Source organism: Rhyacophila brunnea, unplaced genomic scaffold, assembly GCF_057557595.1.
Source record: "Rhyacophila brunnea isolate RB1 unplaced genomic scaffold, BYU_Rbru_1.0 scaffold_3, whole genome shotgun sequence".
NCBI lineage: Eukaryota > Metazoa > Arthropoda > Insecta > Trichoptera > Rhyacophilidae > Rhyacophila > Rhyacophila brunnea.
The window spans coordinates 39361830-39381376 of record NW_028232965.1 but is presented as its reverse complement, the minus strand read 5'-3'; the positions used below and the strand labels follow the sequence as shown (position 1 = coordinate 39381376).

The 19547-nt window shown below is 36.7% G+C and overlaps 2 protein-coding genes across 2 annotated transcripts; both read right to left on the bottom strand.

The window, feature by feature from the left end:
* Positions 1–2: 2 nt before the first annotated feature.
* LOC147068353 (uncharacterized) lies at positions 3–6747 on the bottom strand. The gene is made up of 6 exons (XM_085953191.1): positions 6678–6747; positions 5814–6489; positions 4357–4532; positions 3856–3962; positions 2620–2756; positions 3–1802 (listed from the first exon to the last, which is right to left on the bottom strand). Exons 2-6 carry the CDS (start codon positions 6479–6481, stop codon positions 1277–1279), a joined length of 1614 nt encoding a protein of 537 aa, XP_085809317.1. The 5' UTR covers positions 6482–6489; positions 6678–6747; the 3' UTR covers positions 3–1276.
* A 7557-nt stretch (positions 6748–14304) lies between these two features.
* Positions 14305–14727, bottom strand: LOC147068352 (uncharacterized). Its single transcript, XM_085952970.1, has one exon. The coding sequence runs from the start codon at positions 14725–14727 to the stop codon at positions 14305–14307; it is 423 nt and encodes a 140-aa protein (XP_085809096.1).
* Positions 14728–19547: the final 4820 nt, after the last annotated feature.

The following is a 19547-nucleotide window of genomic DNA, read 5'->3' as shown; positions in this document are numbered from 1 at the left end:
ATTAAGTTGGTATATTTATTTTAACAGATATATTATATAATATAACCATTGAAAAGTAGCATAACAAGATTCATGCGAGTGATGAGTGCACTTTCTTTAAACTACTACTCTACCAAGCACACATGGGATATCTGGGCATTTTAGAATAGCTTCCGCATTCCACATTGTACAAATCTAGACATTAACCAAATACGGTCGAACTTGGTTATTACGAGGAAGATGGGACCGACTGAATTTGCTCGTTATAAGCATTACTCGTTATATCAGAGAATATGTATTTTTAAATGAGCGGTCACATAACACAAAAAGTCACAATTCAAACAAAAATACACAATTAGAATTTTTCCCCGAATCAAGCATGGCATTCATAAACTACAAAAGAAGTTGTTTATTGTAATGAACGCTGGTAGGTACCTACCGACTTCACAAACCTTGGATTTTTTACATGGAATTTCAACCATATGCGTGGATACTTTTTCAATATTGTCGGCAAAACAACCAATTAGGTAGGTACACTTAACTAGTGTCATAAACGTAATCCAACTTCGGCGGCATCCTGTCCAGTTGGATTTTATTGCTTAGGGTCGAAATGTTATTAAACAATCGACATTAACAGTTTTAAGAAAATTTTTGACGATATTTTAGCTCGGTATATCCGATAAGGAGCTCGTTATAAAAGTGAATAAGTGTATGGAGAAAATCATAAACTAAAATGTGAACGAATGTTTCCTCATTATATCCGTGATCGTAATAACCGAGCTCGACTGCAGTTAGTTTCAATCTTGCACAATTTCCTAATAGTGGTGTGAATAGGGAAAAATAGACATTTTCCATAATTTGATGAAAACAAATGTAGGTTGTACATACTTGCGTATGTATTTACGTTGTGAGTTACTTTTATATTCATATTATTAAGTTTAAATTGAAAAAAAACTGTATTTCTGATAATACACAAATTCAATTATCCACCATCCACCATTAGTAGATACCCCATCTTTGCTTCGAAATGCAGTACAATGTTAATAACATGGTTTCTAGAACCACAATTTATTAAATTAGAATTGTTCACTATTATCATATCCGATTTAAACTGCTTAAAAATCAACTAAAACAAAAATGTGAAGAAAGAAAAACTGATCTTGTGAATCGAGCAGATATTTTTTTCTGCTCTTGTTATCTCAATTTGCTTCCCAGAGTAGACCTGCCGCCCCCTAACCTAATATAAAATATTTTTTTAGTAAAAGTATTGTGTTACAAAAGTAGAAAGAGACGGAAGCTACGTTCCCGGAGGAGCAGGAGGAGGGGTGTTCATGAACCAGAGGGGGGCGGAAAAGCGAGGTGGGCGCATCAAAGGGGGCAAAGGCGGCAGAGGAGGCAAGGCTCCTCCGAATCTCGATCTCTGCCTCGGAGACATCTCGAAAGGGTTACCGCCCATGAAGAAATTTCCGCCGGTGCCCCATCGAATGTCACTATTCAATTGATTATAATTATCAGTACGACCGTAGAACGGATTGGAATGTCTAACGTGTAAATGGCGATTGCGAAAACCAGCGAATCCCCGATTAGTCTCCGCTGTCTTTTGAAGGTTCTTCCTGTTCATCCTCTCTTCGTATTCAGTCGGTTTGTTTTGCTTAGGGCGCCCACCTGACGGCTCGCCGTGTTGTGTCGCAGCGGCGCTCATAGCTCTCTTTTTATCCTTATTGCTTCTCTTAGACCTCCTTTCTTCTTCGTCATCGGAAAATTCCATGTACTGCGATGGCGGTTCTGTGTCATCTTTCCATGATGCATCGGAACCTTTCAACCTGCAACACAGCCATTTAATATGGTAGAAAATATCAGAAAATCTTACTATATGACAAAGAGAATCCTGCCTGATACCTTCGACGCATAGCCCACTGGAAGTAGGGTGCCTGTTGTGTATGGCGTGGAGGGCTCTACCCTGCATTTACAACATGCACACCACTCCCAGTGGATGTTGACTTAAATTTGTGAGGGTAGAAAATTGAAAAATTTTCACCATGTCTGGTAATGATTTCAAACAAAAATTGTGTATTTGTGGTAATATACATATATTATAATCTAATATTAAAAATAAATGTCTAAGACAAAACTAATGATAAACTGCTTTACTGAACCAAAGGTGATCCTCATCAATGGCACTCAAATCGAGTGGGTCAACAACTACGTCTATCTTGGACAACATAATGTTAATTTATGTATGATGAAATTGTTTGTAGAACCAAACTAGCATGGAGTGCATTTGGACGTCCGAAAAGTATCTTCAAAAGTGACCTCCCAACCAAGGTGTGCTACCAGTGCTTACGTATAGATGTGAAACATGGTCCTACACGGTCCATGATCCTGGTAATAGAAATTAAAAAATCACAAGAAACGCAACATGGCATGGAAAGGTGCAGTGCTAATTCAATAATAACCACGCGGACATCTGTCTAATCAAGCAAAACATTTAAAATGCTTCATTGTTTTTTTAATGGGTCGTTTAAAGTTTTAATTTACTGTGTAAGTTTTTGCAAATTCATGTGGGACCTAAACACAAGCTCCTGACGCCTAGTCGAGAATAACTACTATGCAAATAGAGAACATAACACTTTGAAATACCTCATCAATTCGGAAACAAATACAAGATGGGTGTGCTCAGTTTTAGGAGCGCAGTAAACACACATTCCAATTACTATGCCCTTTTCCTTAATGTGATCATTTGAATTAAAGCGAACACAATAATATGGCGATGTAACCTGGAAATGAATAAAACAACAGAAAATTAGTGATACATACATAATTCTACAACAATTTAATATAACATAAAATAATTTCAAATATTCTTAATTTTAAAAGTCCAACAAGCTCAATTATAGAAATATGTTATTAAACATAATAGATATATGTAGGTACCTACTGAAAAAATAACTATATACAATAATAAGTACAATTTTATGTATGTATAGAAATATTTTCAAGTAATTAATAACTATTATAGAATAATAATAAAAAAACAAAACTAAATAACTACGGTTTAAGGGACAATTTGGGAAAAATTAGCTATTTATGCGGTTAGATTGTTAAGAACAGCGGTGGTGAATATATGGCATATGGGGAAAATCTACTGGCATGTGAAAGAATAAAATTATTGTAGAACTGGGACGAACAATGTCCCGGGATTTTAGTGGCCAGTGACCCATATTTTTAAAAAGTAGGGGAAAGAAAGGTAAATCTGACAACAAAAGAAATTATATTAACAAGAATAAAATTGACATGTATTTTAGATGGAATTTCTAAATAATTAGGGATGAATCTGGAAGGGCAATAAAATTTCCATGTCCAACCTGACAGCATTGATTACAAGTTTTTGGCAGGAAGAACTAATATCAATTTTCATTCTGGATGAACTTTTAAATTAAATATTATAACTTCAAGAAAATGGCCAGAAAACGACCTGAATACCCAACATATCCTCTATTTCTGCCAAGGAATTTTTTTAACACGGTATCACGTGGAACGTATCCACCTTATAAATGGAGAGTTCAGTGTATATTAATTTATTAGTCAAACGAATAATGAAAATCAAACGAATTTACCTATTCATTTTTTTTTTAAATGTGAAAAAGAAACATTTTTGTACTATTGTACTATACACACAATATAGATAAGTAATCTACGACATCTTCTTGGCTACGTGAAGGAACCACTGTTGGCGACTAAATGGGAGGAGCTTTTTAGTTGTTGTTAAGTTGTTTAAGATGTTGTCGTAGAGTAGCTACTTCATATTTTGTTTTATTTTAGTTAATACCTTTCATTAAGAAATGAAAATCGAAATCTTAATAGTGAAGAATGTACCTGTCCGAAAACATCAAATATAACACCAAGCGTCTTGGCTCCTTCATCTAAAAACAACACTGTGTCTATATCTAGAGCTGGCTTATTTGGCAGTGCTTCGATTATAACTGTAACAAAATAAAAACAAAAATATGAATACCAAAAGTCAAACAATGGGGAAAAAGCCCAAAATGTAGTTACGTCATCTGAAATAGGTAGGTTATTAAAAAAATATTTTTCATGAGGCAGCTACATAAAACTGGAATTTCAGGCATCGGTACAACACAGTATTTCTCTAAACCGCAGCGGCCTGATCCGTTGGCAACTAGTAATGGTTGTATATTAGTTTATGATATTCAGATATCACCCCGGATTGATCCATTACCGGATGAAGGAATCCCTTAGCTCTTTCCACTCTTCTAGTTCTCTACTTTTTCGCTGGTAATTCCACCAAACTCAATGAGTTCGTTGAAATGCTACATAATATTATTCAAGAGGAGATTCAAGGCAAGACAGACTCACCTAGTTGGTTAACTATATCATTGATGGTTCCCACCAACATGCATTCTTCATGCTTAACAGAGATAGTGAGGTCTTCAATAGGCGGCAAATCGTCTATACCGAGTTCGCCTTTTACTTTGAGGGCAGGTAATTTTTTGGTCAGGTTTCCGGCAATGCTTCTCTCGGCATCTTCATCACTAAAAGTAATCATCAATACAAAGAAGGTTCACTCATGTGCTACACAGTAGCGTAGCTGGTAAGAACAGCTGTGTGGCAAAAACATGTTGTGTGTGTAATGTGTCTTTGATACAGAGCATCAACCCAATGACGAACAACCATCCTTGTACATCAATGTCTACTAATATGACCAATCTCTGCAGCAGTCAGATGTGGGTGCACAGCGTTACTCACTCGTAGTACTCAAAAGCCACAATATTGCTATGTATATAATGTTGTACATTTTGAAGAGTAAAAGTTAAAAAAAAAAACTAATTGTGTATAACAGGCATGTCCAACTTTAAGTAGGCTGTAATCTACTACCCGGTATCAAATCTGGCAATGATCTACCACACTTTCCCATTGACAGTTTTTAACTTAAACAAACTTAAATATTTCGCTGAGGACAATTCCCATTCGTCGTGAGGTTATAAGTTTTGGTCTTTTTTTTTGCCAAACTATTCTCCAAAACTGTGCAGAGACCACTGCGTGACAGTAATGAGAAATTAGGCCTCAGTCTAGCCTCACTCCTGCGGTAGGCGGTGAGTGATGCGATTTGAAATGAGTGACACGACAAAGTCACATGGGCTTCCACAAGGTTAATTTAAAAACAATTTTCACATAAGCTAGTTTAGAATTAAAAATAGAAATAGTTATTGCTTTCCCTTCAAAATCTCAATGAAATCGTTATCGTATTACAACTGAATGTTTTACATTTTCACGACTTAATTCCGACCACGTTCGACATGTCTGGTGTATGATAAACTAAGACTATTTGGTGTATGTTATCCATGGCCCCCACATCTTGAAGCCGGCCCCAGGCCAGGGTCTTTGGCGGGCCCCCCTACCCATAGCTAGAGTTACTAGCAGTGGGACGCTTTACAGAATCGTTTTATAAATGTTGTTTCAGATAAAATTAATGATATTTAGGTGTATTTTTAGCGATCTTTTTGTATTGTTAAATAAATCCACTTGAATTATGGGGTTGTCGAATATTGACACACAGTAATCAAAAATTGGATCACATAATTAGACATTATAAAATTTTAATAGTATACAAATAAAATAGCGCCACAGGCCGCACTTTTCAGGTCAACCCGTCACAGCCCCATGGGGGCTATGATGTTATCCTGTTAGATTCACCTTTTAATCAAATTAAATCAAGTTTTTGAAAGTGATCACAGTAATAACTGAAATACAAAAAAATCTTAAAAATGTTTAGTGATTTTCAAAGAGAATATTTTGATATAAAGAAAACAAACCTATCACTGCAGTCTTCAACACCTTTTAAGCTTTCCCATTCACTCGAGTCATCAGAATCATCACAATCGGTATTAGAAGAGCTACAAGAAAGTATGAAATCTGCATTTTCTTTTCTCAGATTTTGCATATTATCTGTACATTCGGACGAATTATTGCCTTTAGGGTGCTCTGTGGTAACACTTCTGTAATTATTTGTATTGGGTAACTGTGATACATTATCTGAATTATTGGCACTGTCTTTAGTAGGTTCAGTACCAATGCTAACATTGGGTGTGGATTTTATTTCAATTCCTCCCGCGGCGTTGTTTTCATTATCACGGGAAAGTCTATCGCTGTGCAAAATTGAAGAGTCATTGTCTAATTTTTCAACATTCTTCAAGGCGTCTAAAAATGCTTGATCAGCAGATGCAGTGAGAAGAAACTTTTCATTTTTAGCCGCATCCAAAGACAATTTTTCCTCATTTGCTTTTGAAGTATCTCTTTTCGCGACATTTCCATTTGAGCATACTTCATTTGTTAAAATATTTGCATCTCCGTCTTTGCGGTGAAGAGATGATCTGTCACCTGTCACAGGTGAAATGTCATCCTCTTCATCGCACGAATCTGATGAGCTAGTGTACCCTTGCAGAAGCTGGAGGGACGTATTTGCTACTTTTCTATCGCTCATATTGGTACCTGTAAGAAGAGATATTCAAATAAAAGAAGAATAGGTGCGTGTTATGAAAAATTCAGGGTGTGATTTTTGTCATCGCTGTTCAAAAGTTCCATACCCAACTAGATATTGCCGAATGCAAAATGATAATGAACGTGACAATACAAAATTGCTACACAATACACAAAACATAAACACGTGGTAAACTTACATGTGAACCTGATATGACATATGCATCCAATTTAATTTGTACAAGTTCAACTTTACTCCTCGCACGACTCGACGCATAGACTAATATACTATATACTAACTCGACGATTGCCAAAATATAATAGATAATAATACAATAGACAAGATAAATGTATAAAATTCACGTGAAAAAAATTGACAGTAACAAAAAATATTTTTTGACAAAATACCAAAACGATTAACATTTCAAATCTCTATTTTTGCAGGATATACCTAATCATTTGGTTGAACAGAATAATATAAACCTAACTTTTTCTTTTAGGTAGGTAGGTATATTAAATAATTAGTCTTTAATTATTATTGACTTAAAAATATACAAATAATACTTTTTATGAGATGTGTGATAATGATTTCTTAGTAGGTAGGTATTATATTATACCTAATTAATTGATATTGTTAATTATTATTGAAGCCAGCAAGAAAACGGAATTTCTATTGCTAGAACCCGACAGGAAAACGGCACATGACCATAGACAAAATAAAATACCTAAAGTTTTCGGCTCTAGATAGGTACCTAATGAATAAATTTTATTACCTAGCGATATCGTAATTTTCGATTGCATTGCTCTGCATATGTGACTTTTCCTATGTTTGGTTCGAAAATAAGATTTTTTATTCTTTTTCAGCAGAGCTCTTTCACTTGGTCTCTCCATCGCGCAGACGCTCTCCTCTGCTTCGCCTTCCCTTGAGGCTACCCAAAACTACCAGTCTCTCCAGGTTGTCCGGTCCGCGCCTAACAATATGTCCAAAGAACTGCAGAATTCTTCTCAGACATTTCATCGAGAGCCGTTCCTTTATCTTCAGTCTCTGGATGATTGACTGGTTCGTCTTGTGCTCCGTTCAAGAAATGCGCAGCATTCGGTGCCAACAACACATCTCAAAGGCATCAATTGCCTTCCGTTCTCTTTCCTTTATGCCAGCGCTCCATTAGCGAGCCAAAAGTCCGACGACAATAAGTCTTCAGATTTTTCTACGTTCTGCTACTGGCCAACAGACGTTCAACGAAACGAGTATATAATTAATTTGACGAGTAAAACAGTCGACTTTGACAGCATAGATAATATAGGTACGTATATCTGACAGTTAAATCGTGATGGCGTTAAATGATACCGACGTTTTATGTTTTTTGGGTTATTGGGTGGCAGATAATGTAATAACGAAGCAAAGGGTACACAAATACTGGGTGAAACATTGGATAAGGAAACGAACGACATTATCCCACACAAATTTAATACGAGAATTGCGTTTGCAACCGAGCGATTTCCGCAATTATTTGCGAATGTCGGAGGATGTATACACAGAACTGTATAATTTGGTCTCCCCATTTATTAAAAAAAAAAATACTATGATGAGGGAAGCTATTTCTCCTCGTGATAGATTATGTGCAACCCTGCGATTTTTGGCTGCCGGCGGAACATTCACTGACTTGCATTATAGAACTGCGATTGGAAGACAAACTCTGGGCAAGATAATTCCCGAAACTTGCCAAGTCATCATTGACGTTTTGAAAGGAGAATATTTCAAGGTGTGTATTATATTATACGTCATCTAATAAAGTTGGGCAAATTTACAAATATATCATTAACAAGTAGACATTGGTTGGTCTTATAAAGTGAACGCTTAGTGGATTGTTTTACCTATATAAATCATAGACGGCAACATCATAAGAATGGCAGACAAGATGCATTTGAGATAGGTATATATATAGTCACAAATAAGGCCATCGTTGACATGCTAAATATTCAATAGACCATTAGAATGCTGTACCTAGCCAGGACTCTCCATATAGGCTGTAAGCAAGCTGCTTAATTATTCCTGTTGAATGTATTGTAATACTAGTCATATTCTTCGAAAAGCAAGCATGAAATTTGATTTCTAAATGAGGCCACATAATAATATAGGTTTGCTAACATAGCTCAAATACTTACCATTTGTTGTATCGCTTAAGCTAAGGTTTATAGGCATAAAAACAAACAAAAAAACAAATATTTTTACAAGATATTTATTCATACAAAAAACATTAATTTATTATACCGGCTTTTGTACATTTTTGCTTAATATACGATAAACTGGTTGAGTATGAACAGTAGTTGCTGGCATTATTTTGTCACTTTGTCCCATAAAGGCAACTTCATGCATCAGCTTCTCGGCCAGCAATCTTTGTCCCTGTGACATCGATCGTAGTTTCATGGCCATCATTTTGCCAAAAACATCAAATTCATCTTCAGTCTTGCTTAGTTTGTCGGTGATTAATTCTAACACTTTGTTGGCGCTATCATTCGATTTTTTTCGTTTGAACGATGGGGGTTCTGGTGCTCTATTGAGATTCGACCTTGGAGTAGTCGACAACGTGGATGTTGAAGGCGAATATTCTATCTGTAAATAAAATGTTGATTATTTTTTGTTGCAGTTCCCTGATACGCACGAAGAAATGGAGACGATTGCAGAAGAATTTAATAGTAAATGGCAATTTCCAAATTGCCTGGGCGCAGTTGATGGGAAACACATTGCAATCGTGCCACCTGCAGGCGCCGGCTCCCACTTTTATAATTACAAACATTTCCACAGCATTGTTTTGATGGCGATTGCAAATGCTAATTATGAATTTATTTATGTTGATGTTGGAACAAATGGACGTATTTCTGATGGAGGCGTACTGAGAAAATCTGATTTTTTCAAACGTTTAGACGAAGGCAGATTAAAAATACCTGCACCAAAAAAACCTACTGCTAATTCTGATGCACTGCCATTTGTTTATATTGGCGATGAAGCCTTTGCATTACGTAACGATTTCATAAAGCCGTATTCACAAAGGCAATTAAATCACAGTAAAAGAATATATAATTATCGGACATGCAGAGCCAGGCGAATTATAGAAAATGTTTTTGGCATTTTAGCTGCTAGATTCCGCATTTTTCAAGCTCCAATAAACATGAAAATTGAAAATATCAATACAGTTGTATTAACTTGCTGTGTGCTGCACAACTTTCTTCGTCGCAAATCAACACATACTTATACTCCTTCTCATGACCTTGATAGGGAAAATCCTGAGACAGGTTTAATAGAGCTCGGACTGAGGTCACAGGACACCTTAGCGCCTTTGGAAGCAACGACTAATCGGAACTCGACTGCCAATGCTAAGAAAGCGCGAGGAGATTTCGAAAAATATTTTAATACTACCGGGGCTGTCACATGGCAAGAAAGTATGATAAGCAATAGATAAATTAAACCAATGTAACAATTTAGTTAAAATGTTTTACCTCAATACAATCTTCGTTGTTTAACGAGTTGGAGTAACTCTCATCAGGAGACATGTTTTCCAAATCGTCCACCATGCTGGATATTGAGCTCGATTCTGTAAAACAAAATGTAAATTGTTAAAATACAACATAATACTCAAACTTGTTTTTTATTATCTCTCCCCTAAGTACCCATTCCTTCATACGGTTAATATTGATATTGGTATAATTGGTGTAATCCAGTATATCGGGTATTTTCAAAATGTGTTTTCCGCTGTATTCCTCATAACCAAACTGTACCATTAATTTTGATTGATGATTGACGATTTATTGATTGTCTCTGAAGGAACCTAACTCGAGCGATTTTTGATTTTATGATCATTTCTTTTCTTCTTCTTTCGACCATGTCCGATCATAATATGGACCTCCACGGAGTGGAGGTTTGTATTGACAGATTTTGTTTTTACGAGAAATGGATGTCAGCCACTTGCTCAACATATTAGGTCCATACTCTGACTCATACACAAATTGAAATTCAATGTGTACTTGTCAGACCCAGGATTTGAACCTGGGACCCGACCACGACTCAATGAGCCGCGCTTCCACCGCCATGATCGTACCTATATATTATTATTTCTTACCTACCTCAGCAAAGAATAAATAATTTTATTGTGACTAGAAATGATTCATAGCTGTATGTTTTAATTGCTTAATAGTAGCTAATCTAATGCGATGTCACTTTCAGAGATACGACAATGTCATAGTCTGCACGTGTATAATAAATAGCTTTAAAGCATTCCCTCGTACCTATATATTATTATTATTTATTACCTACCTCGGCAAAGAATAAGAAATTTTATTGTGACTAGAAATGATTCATAGCTGTATGTTTTAATTGCTTAATAGTAGCTAATCTAATGCGATGTCTCTTTCAGAGCTAGGTACGACAATTTCATAATCTGCACGTGTATAATAAATAGCTTTAAAGCATTCCTACGTACCTTCCATTTGGTCGTTCAAGAACTCCAAATTTTTATAGTACCACAGTTTGGGTAGATAAACTGCGTCTGTGCCGGCTCCGCTTCGATATGATGTCCTTACTTTATTTCTCTCCTTTCTGTAACCCGACCTCAATGTCTGTATTTTCTTTTTAACATCGTCGACCCTTGCCTGCGGCTCCACCTTGATTAAAATCTCCAAAAGTTCCGCATACGCCAAGGACTTGGCATCACGATTCTTGTATAGTGGGCTGGTCGTCTTCCACAACGATGGGTTGTCTTTAAAACAACTAATAAAATCTTCCAAGAAACTTTTCGAATGCACTCGTAGATCTACCATTGTTGTTATCGATGTGAGATGTCCGAACACTTTGAATGACAGTAAAATAATGATGGCGCTGTCGTCCGTCGGCATAGATATAAATAATGTGACGGTAAAGCGTGGTGAACGTACGAATTTCAGCGGCTCGGCGAGTAAAATATCAAACATGTTTGAAATCCAACGAGCCTGGTCTGCGGATTAAAAAGTCCGCAGACCTGGGGTGCTCCACGCGAAAAAAAAGTCCGAAGACTGTAAATCGTCTGACTTGCGTGCCAATGGAGCGCCGGCATTAGGGTCCACGACTCGACTCCGTATATAAATATCGAGAACACTAATGTTTGTACAAGCATCATTTTTGTGGCAATCGAAATTCCCCGATCCTTCCATATATTCGTAGGATAAGATAAGAATTTGACTTATATAAAATCTTTTATTTCAATATAAATTAAAATGGATAAAATGTTTGAATTGTATAAGGAAAATTGCCTAGAAAAGAATATTTGCCTGAAAAATGGTTTGAATGAAAAATTATAGGCATGACCCATTCGCTGCGGAACTCTTAAATAATATTGAATTACCACATTTAAATAACATGTTAATTATATATAATGGCCACCTGATGGGCAGCGCAGCGAATTTAAACTAAAGTTCCACAAACCAAAGAAAGACATTTGCGACCTGCTATAAGTTTCATAAAGCCTCTGATTCTGAAAAGGCAAGTTTATTAGAAGAAACAATGCACGCATAGACAGAAAAGTGAAAGGTCGAGAATTAAAAAAAACTATTTAAGGATCGAGCTATACCTACTGCAATAGATTAATTTTGCTGAATTTGAAATGGAAACGGTATGGTATTGTAGTAAACGGGAAAGACTTTGCTTTTTTCGGACACATATGGTGGGCAGAACCGCAATATCATAGTGTGTGCAATGTTTTTGATGGTACTAAAAATCTCAATGTACCAAAGATTGATCATTGCTTTTTTGAACCCGGACACTCCCAAATGGAGTGTGATTCAGTGCAGACTCTGAATCTGCACGCACAGATTGAGAGAACACGAAAGAATATCGATATCTTTAACTCATCTGGTTGTACGCAGTGGTTTGGATATCATCAAAAGGTGGAAAGAACGCCACTTCGCAACTTCAAATTTATTGCCAAAAAAAGATTGACTCTAATGGAGACCAGGGAAACTGGTTAAATATTTCTTGATTCCAATACAGAAATGATGAACCAAATACTTAATATTTCATGTATGAAAAATCTGAGAAATAATTTTGCAGTATATATACCTATACAGCAGCGCCTCAGTACAAGGTAGAAGCCAATTGATTTTGAAAATACATAATTTTGAAAAACACTTTCTGAGAGAGTTTTTGATTTCATCCAGGCATATTATTAACGCTTTCGCTGCTAAAAAGTTAATGAGATTTTAATTGCCCCCTTTAAAATGCACGTTAATTACATCGATCGGCCGCCTGGTCATTACGCGCCGTGTGCGTCTTCCGCGTCAAAAGTATTAAACCACAACCAATAGCCAATTATGACCCTGTCAGAGCGGTGTAGGTAATAAGACAGCAGCACCACCAGTTTTATAATATTTTCATAATTAATACAACTATTGGTGGTGATATTCGTGAGAATAATAGTGAAAATGAATCGGACTGAAAATGTTATAGGTATCCTAAATACAATATTATTTAGTGTAGGTAGTGACATGCCCATGGACTTCCCATCTTAAATGGGAAGTCGGAAATAAGGCTTTGTAGCAAAGAGATTAGCCTATCCAATCTCTTTGCTTTGTAGGCCTAAAAAGCGTCAATTAGCGGAGTGGAATACATATGACCGTACCACTTGGTTATTTTGCGGGATTCTGCTGGTGTAAGGGATGAGCGGAAGCAAATAATTAGATATTAAGTATTAACAATAGTGAAATTGTAATTTACCAATATGCGAATTAATAATATGTGAGATTAGACTAGGAATGTACCGTATAAGTCGGTGTACAAAAAACAGCTAAAAACGATTTTTAAATCGATCGTAATTCTGCGAGCTCGTAATTTTCTCAACGAGCTGATTCCGAGGAGGTTCTTTTTCTGGATTGTTTTTTCGGAATGTCCATTTGACAGGTGGGGTGGGAAATTTTCAAAAAAAAATTAAATGAACATTTTCCGGATTTTTTTTTTGAATCAAGTACACCCACTTATATGAAGGAAAACAAAAAAAAACTACAGTCTTTGAAATTATCTGATCGCCGAATAAAGTGGACAAACGGCTCAGCATTTTGTAAACACATGTACTCTGTGGCGGCCATTTTGGGTAATCGACCAATCACAACTTTGCAATGGCCGCTGCATGTTAAGAGACCGCCCCTTTATTTAAATAAATCAGTTATAAATTGCCGTTCGAAAAGACACCACGTATGTTGTCTCCGGGAAAAATAAAGATAAATAAAACGTAGCCATTTTGCACATTTGCCGTGAGTTAATTTTATTGTGGTGGTAGCGGCGTGTCGCCTCCAGTCCGAAGTGAATGTGACACCCCCGTATGGTCCCCATTTGGGGATGTCTTTGTGTATCTGGAGACGCCCGAATCGGTATCAAAGCCAACAAATAATAAAGCGCTGATTACGAAAATAAATAATGTTAAAAGTCGGCCGGCAACATTGTCTTTGACCGTTGGAGATATGCAACGTCGCCCAAGAAAAAAAACCGTTGGGAATGATTTTTCAAGATGGCGCAGAGATCGCGACAAGCAGCAAAACCGCGAACGCGTACATTTCGCCCTCCGTAAAATTAAATTATTAAAAAATGTAACCATATAGTATAATAAACGTAAATAAACTCGCCGCTTCCATCACAATTCCGGTGCCTTAATTATCCACCTTCATCCCAAATACAGACGATAAAAAAGAAAACAAAACACAAAGTGACAGTTGAGAAATTTTCACATACCAAAAATGGAGGGGAGTGATATGAAGTATCGTAATTAGCAGTAACAATACTATCTTCTTTGTGTGCCATATCCGTTATCAGACGTCGGCGATGAATTTGGCCATTTGGCCCCTGTCCGTCGCTGCTCTGAATAGGGATGGAGTGCTGAGCTCAAACCAGTCCCTGAGGTTTTTGAGCCAGGACGTTCTTCTTCTACCAGGGCCTCGCTTACCGGAGATCTTCTCTTGAATGATGAGATGTAGAAGGCGATACTTCTCGGGATGCCGCATGATGTGGCCAAAGTATGCCAGTTTCCTGGTTTTTATTAGTTTGACTATTTCTTTGGTCTTTTTCATCCTTGACATCACCTCGACATTTGTAACTTTGTCCTTCCAGCTGATACGAAGCATGCGCCTATACACCCACATTTCAAAAGCTTCAAGTTTTTTGAGAATCGTTTCTGTGAGCGTCCAAGCCTCTACTCCATATAAGAGGACCGAGAAGACGTAGCATCTCACCATTCTAGTTCTGATTCCCAACGAAACGCCACCCTGGCTTTCTCGATTCGGCATCTCAATTCCGTGGTATGGTTCCAGTCATCATCCAGAGTGCAACCCAAGTATATAACGGAATGTGTTCTCTCTAATGGGACTCCATTCACTGTGCACGTTCTGTCATCTATATGGGACTTACTTACACTCATGTATTTTGTCTTTTTAATGTTCAGATTGAGACCGTATTTATCACAGGCCTCCGTTACCTTGTTAATGAGAGTTTGTAAGCCTTCTCGACTGTCTGCGATGAGCACTGTGTCATCTGCATACCGCAAGTTATTGACAAGGACTCCATTTACTTTGATCCCTTCTTTTGATCCCAGCAGTGCTTCGTCAAAAATCTTTTCAGAATATATGTTGAAGATCATTGGGGATAGCATGCAGCCTTGTCTCACTCCTCTTTGAATTTCGATGCTTTCTGTCATTTTGTTGCTGACTTTAATGGTGGCTTTCTGTTGCCAGTAAAGATTTGCAACAAGCCGTAGGTCTTTATCGTCAATTCCTGTGGATTTCAACACGTCAATCATTTTCAGTGATTGTCGTCAGTGTTGAACTCTATCGAATGCTTTTTCGAAGTCAATGAAACATAATAAAACGTTCGTGTTAATGTCACGGCATCGTTGTATGAGAATTTGGATACTAAAAAGAGCTTCTCTGGTCCCTAGGCCATTGCGAAAGCCAAATTGTGTTAAGCTTATAATATGTTGTTCCAGTTTTTTATACATTCGGTTATGAAGTACGCGCAGGAATATTTTTAATACATGACTCAATACTATAGAGATTTTAATTTGTATTCCGCTGGTATAATTGAATCTGATTATACCAGCTTTAATAATTTATTTAATTTAAAACAATTTTCTTCTGTGAAAAATAGTCTCGGTCGGAAGCTTGATTTGGTGCTATCTAACGTTGGTTGCACTGTGGTCAGCGCGTGTGACGAGCCTCTCGTTGCTGAAGATGTCTATCATCCCTCTACTTGCACAATTATATCTTTTAAGCATGTATCGCACAGAAATGATTCGTCGATTCCTCCACTGAATAGGCATAACCGCAATGGAATTTTTCAAATGGAAATTTTTTAGCGTTAATACAGATTGGACCTCTTTATATGAACAAATTGATGTAAACACGGCATTAGATATTTTCTATAATAAATTTTATAACAGTCTGGACTCCTGTTTCCCTCGCCGGCTCGTTCATCTACCGAAGTACTCATATCCTAAATGGTTTACGTCAGAAATTATTTATAATCTGAGGTCAAAGGCATATTATCACGCACTGTGGAAAAAACATAGACGGACTGCAGATTATAGTAAGTTTTCCTGTCTCAGAAACTCATTGAAGTGTGACATCTCTTCGGCTCACAAATCATATCTAACGTCGATTGGTCGAAGTATTGTCTCAGATCCTAATTGTTTTTGGAAATATATTTATTCGCTTAGTTCCAGTAGTACTACAAAAGACAATGCCATGATGACGTTGAATAATGATCCTATAGATAACCATGGTATATCTGATGCATTTGCTAAGCATTTTGAATCACTTTATAGCTCAATAGAACCGCTACTTGACGCCGATTCTGCTGGTCCTTCGTCTGCAACGCAAGATATTCAAATCTCAGCTTTTGACGAGAAAGATATGGAATATGGGTTTTCAAATTTGTCTCCCAAAAGTTCATTTGGTCCAGATGGCTTGCCACCTTATGTTGTTAAGGGCTGTTACGAACATATATCCTTTCCGCTTAAACATATATTTAATTTAATCATAGCATCCAGCACTTTTCCTGATGCATGGAAAATAACCCGCCTAAGGCCGCTTCATAAAAAGGGATCTAAATCAGAGATCTCTAACTATAGGCCAATAGCAGTTCTTTCGGCTCCATGTAAATTATTTGAATCAATATTACATATACACATCAACCGTCAAATAGACTCTCGCCTCTCCGATTCGCAGCATGGTTTTCGACTTCGGCGGTCCACAGTAACAAATCTTATAGTGTATAATAATTTTATTTCAAATTCTATGGATAAGTCAATTCAAGTTGATTCTGTGTACACAGATATTTCCAAGGCATTTGATCGTGTTGATCACGATATTTTATTACAAAAGCTTTGTACATTTGGCGCGTCATATACGAGGGTGGGTCAATAAGTCCTTAGAAAAGCCGACAGGTGGCGCGACTAGTACTGCAAGCGGTTTGTTTTCATGCAGCGGCACTACCGATTCAGTATGCTGCGAAGTTTCAATCAGATTGGTCGGGTTGTTGTGTGTTTCTCGTACATTTAAAAAAAAAATTGCTTGTGAAAAATGGAAAAATGGAAAATGGAGAAAATTGAGTTTAGAGTTGTTATTAAACATTTTAATATAAAAGGGTTAACAGCAAAGGAAATAAAAAATGAGTTGGATTTAGTTCACGGCATATCTGCTCCTTCACTTGCAACTATTAATAACTGGTTAAATGAATTTAAACGTGGTCGTACATCAACAAAGGATGAACCACGCTCAGGACGTCCTGTAGAGGTGACTACACCAGAAATGATCAATAAAATCCACGATATGGTGTTAAGTGACCGAAGATTAAAGTTGAGTGAGATAATTGAGGTTACAGGGATCTCAAAAAGTAGCGTCATTTCTATTTTACATGACAAATTGGGCATGAAAAATATTTCTGCAAGATGGGTGCCGCGTTTGCTCACAGTCGACAATAAACGCAGTAGGGTGGTGGCCTCTAAAGCCCTGTTGTCGCTCGTGCAACGCAATCCGGATGAATTTTTTCGTCGCTTTGTGACTGTAGATGAAACATGGATACACCACTATACTCCCGAGACGAAAGAACAGTCAAAGCAGTGGATTGCGAAGGCAAACCATGTCCAAAGAAGGTGAAAACCGTAAAATCAGCTGGTAAGGTTATGGCTACTGTATTTTGGGATGCACGTGAAATTATTTTCGTTGACTATTTGGAAAAAGGAAAAACAATAACAGTAGATTATTATGCATCTTTATTGGACCAGCTAAAAAACAAAATTGAAGAAAAACGGCCTCATTTAAACAGGAAAAAAATCCTCTTTCATCAGGACAATGCCCGTTTTCACACATGTTTACGATCAATGGCTAAAATTGAAGAATTGAAGTTCGAATTGGTCGACCACCCACCGTATTCGCCAGATTTAACCCCCAGTGACTTTTTCCTTTTCCCAAACTTAAAAAAATGGCTAAGTGGACAACGTTTTTTTTCAAATGAAGAAGTCATCGATCGGACAAATGCTTATTTTGAAGACCTTACGAAAACTTATTTTTCTGACGGTTTAAAAAAAATTGAGAAACGTCTAACCAAGTGTATTGAGCTCCAAGGAAATTATGTTGAGAAATAAAAAAAAAATACAAAAAAAAAACCTGTTTTAATGCTTTTTTCTAAGGAATTATTGACCCACCCTCGTAGTATAATATGTTTTTTTGCTTCTTATTTGAAAAATCGCCGTCAATTTGTTGATTACCATAGGAATGAATCGCGGATTTTTAGAACAAACTCTGGTGTTCCTCAAGGTTCAAATCTTGGCCCAATTTTGTTTTTAATATTTTTTGATGATATTGTCAAAGGTATAACCAATTCTTCTTGTTTGCTATTCGCAGATGATCTTAAACTTTTTCGAACTATTGAAACCCCATTATGCTGTGCGATGATGCAGTCTGACCTAGATGCTATCTCGCAATGGTCTATATTGAATAAACTTGAATTCGCTACCTCTAAATGTAATATTATTTCATTCAGTCGTTCAAGGCACACATTATTGTTCCCATACACATTGTCTGGTATAATATTGAGTAGGGTAACGGAGATAAAAGATTTGGGTGTATTGTATGATGCAAAGTTCACTTTCAATCAGCATATTCTTAACATCAGTACTAGATCTAGCAAAATGCTTGGTTTTGTTATGAGGGTTTCAAAATCATTCGAAAACGTCCTAGTGCTACGTATATTATACGTATCATTTGTGTTGAGTATTCTTGAATATGCCAGCAATATTTGGAGTCCTAATAGGTCCATCCACACAATTAAGTTGGATCGAGTCCACAATAGATTTCTTAGATTTCTCTACTTAAGAACATACGGGTACTTTCCTTATGATAATGACAATAAAATGAATTTCCCGACTCGTTTTCTTCTGGGTATGCTATCAATGCAATCCCTGTCTACCCGAAGAGTGACTGTTCTTTTAAAGCATTTCTTTTTACATCTTCGTGGGGTCATTTACAATCCGTATATACTGGCAAATATTAATTTTCATGTTCCCACCAATATCACTCGTAGCTCCACGGTCTTCAAGATACCACGTCGCAGGACAGATGTTATGTTTCATGATGCTGTGTATCGTGCAATTAGCTTATTTTTTGATGGCACCATAAAGGTTGATTTGTTTTTTATCAACTATAATGTTTGTGGACGTATTAAATAGGTTAAATTTATAATTGTATATATTATCATATTTCTTTAATATTTACACATGCAGTCTTTTTATTGTTATTTGTAATTAAGATATTTTTATAAATTTGTATTTATTATGTATTATGGCGCATTGGCCAATAGCTGTAATGCCGTAATACTCTTTTTATAAATAAATAAATAAATACACCCGCGCGGCAAAATCTCTGTGCGTTTCCCACGTATAGTGTCGCTAAATACGTTACCATACTTCACGTCGAAAAAAATTTCAAGAAATTTGAGATACAATAATATGTAATGCTTGAAAATCGCACTTATAATACGAATTTTGAAATTCTGTAAATGG